The following is a 13,940-nucleotide window of genomic DNA, read 5'->3' as shown; positions in this document are numbered from 1 at the left end:
GCAAGGAGCTTTGGAAAGGTGGCATCAAACTTTAAAAACGATGATAAGAGCATACTGTTAGAATTATGCGCAGGATTGCGATACAGGAATTCCATTTTAGTAATTTGCTATTAGAGACGTTCCTAATGCATCAACTGGTTTTAGCCCCTTTGAACTAGTTTATGGTCATGAGGTAAGGGGACCACTGAAATTGATTCATGAGAAATTGGTGGGTCAAAATTCAGAAACTACTCTCTTGGATTACGTATCAAATTTCAGGGAAGGATTGAACAGAGCATATGAGTTGGCTAGGGGACATTTAAAGATATCACAGCAGCGATGAAGATGAAAGCAGATAAGAAGGCTAAAATTCGCAGTTTTGTTTCTGGAGAAAAAGTATTAGTATTGTTACCAGTACTAAGGCGATTCCTTCAAAGCAAGATTTAGTGGGCCTTACAGGATTGAAAAGAAATTGAGTGTAGTAAATTATTTAATGAATACTCCAGATAGAAGAAAGAAGCAGAGGGTGTGTCATGTAAATATGCTTGAAAAGTACTTTGACAGAGAAGAGGAACAAAAAGAGGTGTTAGTGATAGTGGATGATGAGAAAGAGGTAGAAGTGCATGACTCTGAAATTGATTTTCCTCTAATCAAATTGGATAATGAGGGATGCCTGAAAATTTAAATGCAATATTGTGTTGCCTTCCAAGCAAATGTCAGTGATTTGGAAAAGCTATTGCATTCACATAAATGTATTTGTGGAAATAAGTTGGGAAAGACATATTTAGCTTTACATGATGTATGTATAGAAATATCATCTTTAGTAAGGCAACAACCTTATAGATTAAATCCGGCAAAGTCATCACAAGTACAAAGAGAAATTGATTTCATGCTTCAAAATGATATAATTGAGCTTGATTGCAGTAACTGGAGTTCATCTATTGTAGTGGTACTGAAACTGGATGGAACATAAAGAGTGTGTGTGAGCTATCGAAAGGTGAATGTGGTGACAAAAGCAGATTCGTATTCCATACCACAGTTGGAGGATTGCATTCAGAATGTGGGACAATTGAAATTTATCACAAAGATTGACTTGTCAAAAGGATACTGGCAGGTGCCATTGTTGGATAGAGCAAAGGAGATATCAGCTTTCATAATGCCAAGTGAACTATTTCAGTTTAAAGTCATGCCATTTGGTATGAAGAATGCACCTGTGACATTTCAAAGACTGACAATCAAAGTTAATGTGGGTCTAAGTAACTGTGTAGTTTATATTGATGATCTAATTGTTTTCAGTCAGACATGGGAGGAGCATTTACAGCATCTGGAAGAATTATTTACTCAGCTACAAGAAGCTAATTTGGTGATGAACTTGGCTAAAAGTGAATTTGCAAAAGCGCAAGTTACATATCTAGGCCATACCGTTGGACATTGTAAGGTGGCTCCCAGAGATGCGAAAGTCAAGGCTATGGTGGATTTTCCGGTGCCTAGAACAAAACGAGAAGTTTTGGGATTTCTGTGCATGAGTGGGTTTTACTAGAAATTTGTATCAAACTTTAGCCAAGTGATTGCTCCACTGATTGAACTAAAAAAGAACAAGAAGTTTCAATGGACATTGGAGTGTCAGAAGCCATTCTATAGTTTGAAAACTGTAACTACTATGACACCAGTGTTGGCAGTACCTTATTATGCAAAGCAATTCAAGTTGGCAGTTGATGCAAGTGATATAGGCTTTGGGGCTGTACTGTTACAAGAAGATGACACTGGAATTGAAAAACCGATAGGGTATTTTTCACGGAAGCTGAATATACAACCAAAAAGATGTTCAACGATTGAAAAAAAGACTTTGAGTTTGGTGCTAGCATTGCAGCATTTTGAAATTTTTGTTGCAAACGATTCGTCAGAGACAATCGTTTATAGAGACCATAATCCTTTGAAGTTTTTGGACAAATTTCGTGGCAAAAGTGCAAGGCTTTTCAGATGGAGTCTATTGTTACAACCATTTAATCCATGTATTATACATATTATACATGTTCACTGATGCATTATCAAGAGTTTGAAGCTTAAAGGAAAATGGGACATTTAAAAAAAACCTGGAGACTGAACTGGAGTGATTTCTGTTGATACCAAGGACTTATATATATATATATATATATATTTATGTTACTGCATGTTTCTGATAATGTAATAGTGTAATGAGCATAGGAGATAGTGTGAGATGGGTTATTAAAATGAAGCCGTCTTTTAGAATTATGACAGTTCATTTTCTGATAAGGAGAGGGATGTCATGAAGCTATTAATGTATATAATATTTTGGGAAATATTTTTCTTTTAAAATAGAGGTCTAGTCTGCGGGTAAGTCTTAATGAGATTAAAGTCAGCTAATCTGGGTGCTTTGTTATGTACTAGTTTGATATGCAAGAGAGACAGTGTGCATTTGCATTTTTTTGAATAGAGCATTCAAGAAGTGGGGTGAAAACATGAAGCCTTTCTAGCAGTTACCAAGCAATATGTTAATATTACTAATACAATTTGGTACTATGAAAGGAATTTTTTTGCTAAAAGGTGAATTTCAGAGGCTGGTAAGACAATGAGAATTTGAATTCAATCAGTGGTGGTACGTTTAATTTCCATAGCTTTCGGGTGTGCATGGGAGAGGCAATGTAAAATCAAAAGGCAGCTCAAGCCTCCAATTGGCACCACAGTGAAAGAACCTCATTTTGAATTAGGAAGGTGAAAATACTTTGCCTGGTGTCTGGTTAAGTCTATGGGTTGCTGTTGCCTTAATGGAGATTAGTTTGGGAATTTGTTAAAAGTTATGATAGTAGTAATTTGTAGCCATGGGTACATATATTTCTAACCTATTTAACGTAATAAAATGTTTCAGTTAGTTTAATGTAAAACTTCAAGAACTGATGGTCTGATTCCTGAATTTAGAGTCGCATTTGAAACATAACACTTAAAATTATAGGTTATGACAGTTGTTTAAAGCTTCCCTCTGGGAATTTTAAATAACTCCACTTTACCAACCGCATCGGTCATAGCAGCCCTCATATTCCAGATTCTCCAGTATCTCAGCATCTACCCTGTCAAGCCCCTTTAGGATATTGTATATTTCAATTAAATCACCTCTCATTCTGCTAAACTCCAGAGAATATGGGTCCAATTTATTCAGTCATTCATCATAAGACAACCTTCATCCCAAGACCCAGTCTAGTGAGCCTTCATTGTGCCACCTCCTAGAAAGCAATTAGAAGTTTATTTTTACTTTTTTCCTCAACTCATCCACAACGCAGCAATGTCATGAGAGATCTGCTAATATGTAAAAGTTTTGATATATGCCTATCACACTTCAAGTGGCACATATTGTCCAAGAATGAAAGCCTGTCATTTCCTACTGGAGATATTTTGATAACTGTCTCCAGCCCTACAGACACACATGCACGCACGCACCCCTTCCTTTGCCATCTTCTGATGAATTAACCTTTAAAGAACCTCAGGATGCATGCTAATTAGATCTGAAAGGGACTCGCCAGACTATATGCAAAGACACCTTAATATCTGAATAATATGCAGTGCGATTTGTGGTATAGCGCTCTGGTCCTTAAAAAAAAAATAGCACATCCTCCAGTTTACTGAAAGGATTACTATGGCTTGCTTTTAGATATTTTGAAAAGCTGTTAAATCATTAAATGGAAATATCATGGAATGTACACAACAGGCTCCTGAATTGTAAGCAGTAATGACATACCCAACATGGCTTACAGCGTACTGTCAGATCAATGAGCCAGCAGCTCTGGAAGTATTATACAATAGTATCATTTATGGTGCTGACATGTTTGAGAATCTGACTTTTCCTTTCGCTTTCTGAACTGCAGTTTTGTTTTGTGACCAACTATGCAAAGGTTCATTTGACTGAAATTACTTGTCTGCCTTTTGGTTATAACCAGGATCAGTGATATTATTCAGCTACTTTAATACTTATGGTTGGAATTATTAAGCAGCAGATTATAGAAAAAAAATCATTGTAACCAGACTAGTTTTTTGCATGTGCTAGTTTAGGTATCACTGTGGCTTATGATAGAATATGACCTTGGTGAGGCACTGACTATTCTGTTATATCATTGAAAATCCTTCTTGGGATCACTGTAGAGAATGATGGGGAAAGCAGGTGGTGAGGCTAACCAGACTGACAAGGATGACCCTCTCCCCAACCTCACTGAGCCCGTTGCTGGCTATCTTCTTTCTTGCTTGCCACATGCAAATTGTGGTGGGGTGGGCAAATGCCTGGGTACCTGGAGGATTTCTCTTCCATTTGCCCCACTTACTGGGATTATGTGAAGTGGGTTTTTTACTGTTTCCTAACCTGATCATATCCCCCTCAACGGTCTGTTTGGTAAGTTTAGTTATTTTGGTTTATGCTTCTCCCATGGGGATCATAACATTGTCAATCTGATTGCTTAGCCTTTAACCTGGCCTCATGAGTTTAATGTTGTGATGCTATTTATTCTTGAAACAAATTATAACAAATAATGAATAACTTTATGATCTTTTTCTATTTATAATCATGTAGCTATGGAATTGTCATCTGGGAGATACTAACCTGCCAAAAACCTTATAAATGTAAGTACAACAGAGTATGCATTTCAATTGCTTAGGGCATGTGGAGAAGTTATTCTTTTTGATATTTTATAAGGAGCATTTGTCAGTCTTGATCTATGGTAACTAGGTGCCTGGGCTTATTAAGAAACAAACAGGGAATCCTGCACTGAATTTTATTTAAGTATATTTTAACTGCATCTTTTTCATTACACACATACAGTGTGATACAACGGATCCATTTTCAGGCACTTTCCACGCGCGAATAATCCATGTTTGCATATATTATACATACATGTGTGTGTATTTGCATATAATCTAAACCATGGACCCTATTTTGGAACCACTGTACCTAATCCTTTAATTGATCATTAGTGGGAAAAACAATTATACTGTATTTGAAGCCATGATTTAGAATTGTAGAAGAACAATGCTGGATTTATTTTTTTTTAAATGCAGCAAAACATGTTTACCCACTTGATTGGTGCATTTCTCAATGTCTTCCCCGAGATCTCTTGCATCATCCGGCACCTCTGTCCTCCCCTGCTGTATATTCGTCAGTTTTCTGCAGTGCAGCTGCATGTAGCTCATCGGTTTTACATTAGACTGGGATTTTTAAGTGATCACCAGATTGTGGAGAGTGTCACATCTCATTCTGATATAAATGTTATACTGGAATGGGTTCCATGTTGTGGTTGGGGCTTCTGGTGCAATTTAATTGGTGCAATCATCATTACTGAGTGTTTTCCATGACTGTGTCCATGTGCAGTCATAGAGGAATGTTGGGTTAAGAATCACAAGAACAATTTTCATTTTATGACCTCACACCCTAGGCCTAACCATCTTCAGCTGCTTTATCAATTACCTTCCATCATAAGCTCAGAAGTGGGGATGTTCACTGATGATTGCACAATGTTTAGCACCATTCCCAACTCCTCAGATACTGAAGCAGTCCATGTCCAAATGCAGCAAGACCTGGACAATATCCAGGCTTGGGCTGACAAGTAGCTAGTAACATTTGCATCAGACAAGTGCCAGGCAATGACCATCTCCAACAAGAGAGAATCTAAGCATCGCCCTTGAAATTCAACAGCATTGTCATCACTGAATCCCCCCTATCAACATCCTGGGGGATACCATTGACCAGAAACTGAACTGGACTAGCCATATAAATACAATGGTTACAACTGCAGCTTAGAGGCCAGGAATCCTGTGGCAAGTAACTCACTTCCTGACTCCCCAAAGCACAGGTCAGGGGTGTGAGGGAATACTTTCCACTTGACTGGATGAGTCCAGCTCCAACAACACTTAAGAAGCTTGATACCGTCCAGGACAAAGCAGTCTGGCACCTCATCCATAAACATTCACTACCTCCACCACATATGCACAGTAGCAGCAGTGTGTACCACCTACAAGATGCACTGCAGGAACTCATCAAGGCTCATAGACAACACCTTCCAAACCCATGACTGTTACCGCCTAGAAGAACAAGAGCAGCAGATAGATGGGAACATCACCACCTGGAAGTTCCCCTTCAAGCCACTCACCATCCTGACTTGGAAAAATATCACTGTTCCTTTAATGTTGCTGGGTCAAAATCCTGGAACTTCCTAACAGCACAGTGGGTGTACCTACACCACATGGACTGCAGCGGTTCAAGAAGGCAGCTCACCACCACCTCTCAAGGGCAATTAGGGATGGGCAATAAGTGCTGGCCCAGCCATTGATGCCCACATCCCATGAGTGAATTAAAAAGAAAACCTTGCCAGTGTCTGCAGAAAGGTCATACAGGCCTAAGGATATAAAGGTCATGTCACTGCCACTGCCTATCACAGTGGGTGGATTGTGCAACTTGGCCTTAGTCTGAATAAATTGCAGCCAACACTGTTGATTTATATTTCAGATAAATGGCCTCTTGAGGTGCCTGTTTCCTCCAAGCAGTGTTTCCTTTCTATGTCACATTGCCGTCACCGATGTCAGGCTGGTCAGTCTGGGGGTTGGTAGCAGTCCTGTAATATGAAATGGATGTTACTTTCCATTGTAATTGGAAACTGTGGCTCTATGTTCAACAATTCACTTGCCAAGAAACACATTGTGGAAATGGCCAAATTTTTAAAATCCAAAATTGAAGAGCAAACCTTTTTGCTGAGCAGCGAGCACAGAAGAATTTGTGCAATTTCTAATTGTGTTATCTTGTTCAGTTGCACAGAAACACTGGTCTCTCATTGTTGAACTATAGCTCTCTAATTTGTACCCTGTGTTCAATGAAGTTTCTCTTTCTCAGATGCTTTAAATTCTCAGCATTGAAAACTCTGCGTAGAAAAGGGTGACAGGCCAAACTTTCGGGATATTCCTGCAGATAGACCAGAATCATCTGATGTTCTCGTTGACCTGATGAAAGTGTTGGGATGAGAACCCAGATGAACGCCCGACCTTGTTAAGTATGTTTTTACAGTCATTGACATTATGAAACATTTAAGATCATGGGCAGAATTTTGCATCTTGCGGGTGGGCACGCGCCTGACCTGAACAGGCGTAAAATAGCACAAGAAGACATTGGGCGAACGTCCTGACATCATCCTGCACGCGTGCAATCTTCATGTTAGTGAGCGTGTGTGGGTTTTGGAGCCATACTTGCCACCAATTAAAAGGCCAATTAAGGCCATTAAAAAGCCAACTGGTCTAGGTTTTACGTTGCCCATGCGATTTAGTGCTCACCGCATAGGCAAAACGGGCAGGCGGGCAGCCCACATTTTGCACAACCTCATCCAAGGGCAGGATAAAACGGGTCAGCAGTGTGAGTAGTGAGGAGCTTAGGAGATAGTTTGCTGCTGGTTGCTTATTTTCACTTGACAGCTTCATCTCAGTTCTGAGCTTCATTCTTAGCATTTCCAGGCTTCATTTCAGGACTCATTGGTGTCTCCAAGGCCCCCAGAGGATTTTGACTTTGTGGCCCCTCCCAGGTATCAGACAGCCTTCTGTAAGCTTGGTAATGGGGATTGTGCTTTCCACTGGAGGCACCTCCTCTGAGGAGGAAGAGAGGGGCAGAAGGGAGAGGAGGCCAGGTGTTCCAATGCAGCTTCCAGGGGAGCGACCTGTGGGAGGAGAGGCGCAGGCCCAAGGGGCACAGGGCCAGCTGGCAATCCAAGGCGGAAGGGGCCAATGAAGATGCCACTATCCTGCTGCCAGCGTTTACAGGCGGCGATGCAGTACCTGAATATGTCAGAAGTGCAATGCCGAAGGAGACTCCACCTCTCCAGGGAGGCTGTGACCTCCTTTTGTCAGGTGATTGGGCCTGAGATCACCCCATGCCAATGGCTCTAAAGGTCACAGTGGCCCTCAACTTCTATGCCTCTGGCTCTTTCCAGGGGTCATAAGGGGGTCTGTGTGGAGTCTCTCAATCAGCTGTCCACAGTTGCTTCAGGCTGATGACTGATACTCTATTCAGGTAGGTAATGACATTTATTCATTTCCAGTATGACAAGGTCAGCCAGGCTGAGCAAGCCAGAGGGTTTCCAGCGATTGCTGAGTTCCCCTGCATCCAGGGTGCAATCGTGGCCATCAAGGCGACAGCAGGTCAGCCAGGTGCCTTCGTCAATAGGAAGAGATGAACTTCCAGAAAGTTTGTGACCACAAGATGCAGATTCTGCAAACCTGTGCAAAGTATCCTGGCAGCTCCCATGATGCTTATATCGTCAGACGTTCCCAGATGCCAAGGTTATTCAGTGCTCCAGCCCAACTGGATGGATGGCTGCTGGGTAACAAGGACTATCCATTGAAAAGGTGACTTATGACACCTCTCCGCCACCCAAGATCGGAGGCACAGCAGCATTATAACAGGAGTCATGCCTCCACAAGGGCGATGATAGGACCATGGGTCTTCTGAAGACGTGCTTCCAATGCCTGGACCATTCAGGGGGAGCACTACAATACCCCCCAGAGTGGGTGTCACTGATCGTGGTTGCATGCTGCGCTCTCCACAATTTAGCACTGGTAAGAGGGGACCCACTGGAGGAAGAGGATCTTGACGTAGTCCCACAGGCTGCCACAGAGGATGAATCCAGTAGTGATTCAGAAGAGTGGTGAGGAGAACGCTGAGGGCATTGAGGGAGACCTCTATCCTTCAGTGAAGCAAGGACATCAGGGGCACCTTGATCCAACGCTTCTTTAGCTAGGCTGGCAAAGATCAGCTTCCACCTCATGTCAGGGCTGTCACCTCCATCCCGGATGTCTGAAATGACCCTTTCATTTGAACCCAAAGTCCACTCAGTGCCTGGGCAATAAAGTTTAGAGCCACTCAAGTCCAGCATTACATACTGGCGTATCCTGCACCAAAAAAAAGGTGAAGCAAACTAAGGCGTTACGATAAAAACAAAAGTTATGTAATTTTCACAATCAAAACAAGTTAACATTAACATCTCTGGTGTTCATTTCCACACCAGTAAAAGTAAACAAAACATTAAAAAGCCGAAGATCACCTGTGACCTGTTCCTTTTGTGCTCATGGTACCTTCAACTTATGCTTGCGAGTGCTATGTCTTGATGCCCCCCTTGCTGGCAGCGGCATTGGAGACAGCCTGCTGACTCTGCTGTCTGTTGGCCTTGATGACTGTGGCTGTCGTCCTCTGGCCAGTGGAGCCCTTGCTGGCCCTGCCTGGGAGGGAGCAGCCAGTGCCACAGTTGGCATCCCCCCAGTCATCTCAGCCTTATCAGATGCCACGGTCACTGGCAGAGGGGTGGAGGAGCTGCTGCCTTCATCAAGAGCGCCCTGAGAAGAGCCCACAGAGATGACAAGCAAGTTGTGCGCCAACGTGAGGTTGCTCTGGACCTCCCTGTTCGCCATTGATGGATGGGCACCTAGCTGGAATAGTGGATGCCTCATTGGTAGCGACCACCTGAGGTCATTGTCTGTGTGAGGGCTTGCGGGTCCAAGCGCAACGCCAGGAACCCCTGATTCTGTCCCGGGAGCTGCATCTCCATGAGAATTGCCATTCTCTATATGGGAGAAGTAGTGCACTCGGCAATGAGGGTTAACGCAGTGCTCATGCTCTGCATGGACTCCTCCACAACGGAGACCAAGGCATGCATACCCTCATGATTTCCGCCAGATCCTCCCGCATATCCCGTTTGCCCTCACCGCTGTGCTAGAAAGCAGAAGATCTAACGCCCGCCGAAGTGCTGGTATCTGCGCTGGTGCCAATTCAGAAAGCAGGTTTGACGCAGGTTCATTTGAAGCCCGGTGGTCCTCAGGTGTCAGGGTTTTCGAGGTCCTGTGATTGAGTGTGTGCTGGCGAATGTAAGGGAGAACAACAACATGTCATTAGTTTAAGTCATCACACTGTCACTGTGCAGGGCAGGCACCCTGGTGAGTCAATGGAGATCTGCATCATGGTGCCATCATCTTTCAGTGATCAGTGGGGACTCCAGTTTTGAGGCTCCCATCAATAAAAAGACTACACAAGAATGTTTGCACTATCCAAAACTCTCACCTCTGTGCACTGCACTCTTACCTTCGTCTGACACCCCGGCCTCTTCACGACCGGCTGAACGATGCGTGTGGCGCCTCTCCAACTCCAAGGCATCCTGCTGAAATCTGGTCAGGGTTAGGAGGTTTGGGGGGCTTCCACCAGTCTGTGATCTCTCAATGTTGTTATGGGATGTCTTCTGAAAGGGCAGAGGAGCATTGATTAGTCCACTCTCTACCTGCAACACCATTGCAGCCTGGCCAACCCCACCTGAGGAACACCTTATAATGCATCTGAGTCATGGCCCTTGAGCCGCAAGGCACTCAGTCCAAGGAGCCAGGGCTCACCCCTTTGGCCAGCTCTGGCATCATTGACAATTGGCACTCAGACTCTAACACCCCTGAGCTCCATTGGGTGGGGGTGGGAGAGCGGTGGCAGCCAGCCCTTAATACTACTTCACACTGATCCATGCCAACACATACTCACCCTTCCAGAGCGCAGCAGGTCATTGAACCTTTTGTGGCACTGCATCCACGTGCGCCGCACAACGTCGTGGCTGCTGACCACGGCTGCCACCTCCTCCCAAGCTTTTTTTGTGTGGTGCGGTGGCCTCCTCCTTCCATTTCTGGGACAAGAGTGTCCCTCCTGGCAACCACCTCCTCCAATAGCACCGTGAAGCGCTCGTCCAAAAACCAGGGGACAAGTGCCCACCCGACCTGCCCTCCCGCCTGGTGTCTCCAGCCGTTGTTGAGGCCATAGCTTCACTCTCCGGAATGCAGAAGATATGTTCTTCCCTGGCAGCCTTCAAAGAGCTGCCTGTGCCATTTTTAAACCACCAGCCGGGTCGCCATTAGACCTGGCACCTGACTGGCCCCTGCTCGGCCCTTCTTGACCATTGGGAAGCTGTGTTTCACGCTGGATGGGCGCTAATTGGTCAGCCAGTGTGAAATCGCAATCATGGGCCGATCGCGGGTGGGGGCATGTTTCTCAACCGGTCCTGGGCCTGCTGATCGTGTGCGCCCACTAAGAGTAAAATTCAGGCCCATGGCACATCTGGGGCAATGATTATCCTGATAATTTCTAAGGAGTGGTATTCACAACCTCCCCCTTCCATCATCGCCAGCCACGGGTGTACCTTTCATCTCATGTCTGCTATGTTTGATTCCATCCACAACCTTTGCTGCCATCCCTTGACCTTTGATATTTCAAATGTCACTAATTGCAATGTAGTTCCTTGTGGAAAATATATATTCCTGGCCTTGTGTATTGCACAGTCTCTGACTCACTCCATCACAGCCTCAAGATGGACTTACTACCTCATTAATACAAAGGCCAGATGCTGCCATTTTGACAATAGTGCCTGTTTCATAGGATCAATCTCTCAATTTTGCAAAATGTGGTCTTATGATATAGTTAGAACCCCTACGGCAATTTTAAAGGTTTGGAATGAGTGACGGTCAGCCTGTGGGCAAATTGGCCTCAGTTCAATCTGGAGAAATCCGTGGAGTAGTTACAGTGGTTGATTACAGTGACTGCAAATATGTGCAGATTTACAGTTTTTCTACCTTTTTTGTCACAGGGTGTGTTTATGAGCTTGAACCAAAACAGTCAAATGAGCAGGAGCTTCGAATTGCAATCCAGACTTTGACACAACAGATACCATTTACCATAGCACTGTGCTGGCCTTGTCCCTCATGTAGCTTCTACCAAACTAGTGATTTGTTTCTTGTTGATTTGATTCTGATGGCATTGTTCAATTTGTTTATTTCCTCCTTTTTTCAGCCAACTTGTCCCTCTTCTCTTCTGAAGGTACTGACTGCTCTGCATGAGGCCCTGTTCCTCAGGTGATGGACACCCTTCTGTACAACCCTGCAGTGCCAGTTCTCCTTGTGGACCTAGGTAGTACTGAATGTTGGTGTGCTATTTAACCATGGTGGGCATTGAGTTCAGACCTGATTCTGACCTCACCCCGTTCCTAACAAACACCCAGTGGGGGCTAGGAGTGGGAATCCTGGCTTAGTTTTTCTTCCATAGCTGTGAGGTCAAAGTTAATGCCCCTAGTGAGGATGGTACTCACTCAATGTACAGTAGGAGAAACGATAGTTTAATGACAGGTGACACGTTTCTTGTGTGGCTTTTAGCTCAGCAATTCAAATTGCTGCATTATTACCAACCACTACAAAGCGTTAAGAGCTCACCCTAGTGACATACAAGAAAAGTGTGAGAATGAACGAGTGAGTAAGTAAGTGTGCTTTTGAATTTTACTCTTGCGATATTGCAAGAGGACTCCTTAGCCATGACACTAATATTACTGCAGCCTCTTCCCAGGTCATCCCAGTAAACATTCCCAGAACACCGCATTGCATTAGCACCAGTGTTATCTTATTACAGTACAAATCCTTCTTCCCAATGAAGGAGCAGAATACGTTGCAACCCAGGAGTTTTATTCACTGTAGGCATAGACTGCAATTAAAAAAGCTTCCCCGATAAAAATGAAATAAGACTTGCTCGCATTAGGTAAATTAAGAAGTGATTGGGTGACATTAAGCTTGCGTTTGTAAAGTCTGTAGATTGTAATAGGGAGGGAGGGAGGAGGTTCAGGCTGTGAAGACCTGGCGAGGAGTGAGTTAGAAAAGAAGACAGTGTAATTAGTCTGATTGAGGTAGTCATGAAGTTGGAGGGTTAGGAAGGATGTGTAGTTTGAGATTTTTTGCAGCCTAGCAGCATCCAGGGAGGAGAGCTGCAAATAGCTCTGATCGTAGTTGTGGGTATGTTGTTTCTTCTGAACATTTTACTTTTTTTTCCTGTGCAGGAGTCACAGTGTGTGGATGGACATTTAGACCTGAGCACTCCAGGATATAGTGAAGACCTCAGTGTCCTCTGTGGTAACCATCAGGAACTGCTTTCCCAGACTCACATTACTGTCCAAATTAAGGAACAATATACTTGTACCAGCATGGGGCACCTTATCAATCACTGGACAACAATCTAACCTTCAGATCCATAATTTTTAATATTTTCATTACCAAGAGCAGACCACCAACCATTGAGTGCCATATCCCCAGTGTGTCTCCTAATCAGCTTGGCCCAAATTGAGGAAAGCAGAGAATTTAGAACTGACCTTGCCCAATGATATCTAATTTTACAGCTCAGACCCTTGGCCCCTCTTGAACTTCATTACTATTTATGTTTCTGACCTTTCCTGTGTTATGCAGCATCAATGTCAGGCAGCATTAGGGAGAGGCAGTGGCATAGTGGTATTGTCACTGGACTAGTATTCCAGAGACCCGGATAATGCTCTGGGGACCCGGGTTTGAATCCCACCATGGAAGATGGCTGAAATTTGAATTCAATAAAAATCTGGAATCAAGTCTGTTGATCACCATGAAACCATTGCTGGCTGCCTTAAAAGGAAAGGAAACCTGCTGCCCTTACCTGGTCTTGCCTACAAGTGACTCCAGACCCACAGCAATGTGGTTGACTTTTAAATTCCCTCTGATAAGGGATGGGCAATAAATGCTGGCCTAGCCAGTGGTGCCCACTTCCATATAAATGAATGAAAAAAAAATCTGTGGGGGAGGAGGTGATCCCAGGTTAATGTCTTAAATGATTGGTGAACCTGCAGGGATGATGAGGAGAACTTTCATCAGCCCCCCCCACCCCGCAATGAGGGTCTTTGACCTCTAATCAGTTCTTCCTGACAATGAGAAATGCTGAGCCAATTAAATCACCTCCAGTGTAAAACAAAAGCACAGAAATGGGCTACTCACATTTCCATGGCACCGACTAGTTTTGCTAATCTGGTACCAAGTACCAAGGGCTCTTAGTTTGAGGATTGACTATAAATACTGACCAAATTAAAAAGTGAGACAACCAAAGGCTAATTGGCCAGAAAAAA

General features: G+C 43.8%; 1 protein-coding gene across 6 annotated transcripts in view; it reads left to right on the top strand.

Moving 5' to 3' along the window:
* Positions 1–13,940, top strand: part of LOC121279575 (receptor-interacting serine/threonine-protein kinase 1-like) — a 39,883-nt gene that overhangs the window by 7,096 nt on the left and 18,847 nt on the right. For 2 of the 6 annotated variants that reach the window (XR_005943433.1, XR_005943436.1), the window contains exons 4-5: positions 4,553–4,602; positions 6,863–7,019. Coding sequence is in view for 2 of the 6 variants with exons in the window: in XM_041190694.1 (XP_041046628.1) it covers positions 12,813–12,927 (115 nt within the window). In the remaining 4 variants the exon portion in view is untranslated. Of the gene's footprint in view, positions 1–4,552; positions 4,603–6,862; positions 7,020–11,824; positions 12,494–12,670; positions 13,370–13,940 lie in introns of those variants that run through there. The other 4 variants (XR_005943435.1, XR_005943434.1, XM_041190695.1 and 1 more) reach the window with 4 other exon arrangements.

The sequence above is a fragment of the Carcharodon carcharias genome, chromosome 7, assembly GCF_017639515.1.
Source record: "Carcharodon carcharias isolate sCarCar2 chromosome 7, sCarCar2.pri, whole genome shotgun sequence".
Classification (NCBI taxonomy): Eukaryota; Metazoa; Chordata; class Chondrichthyes; order Lamniformes; family Lamnidae; genus Carcharodon; species Carcharodon carcharias.
Note: the sequence above shows the minus strand (reverse complement) of the source record. Positions and strands in the feature narration are given on the sequence as shown.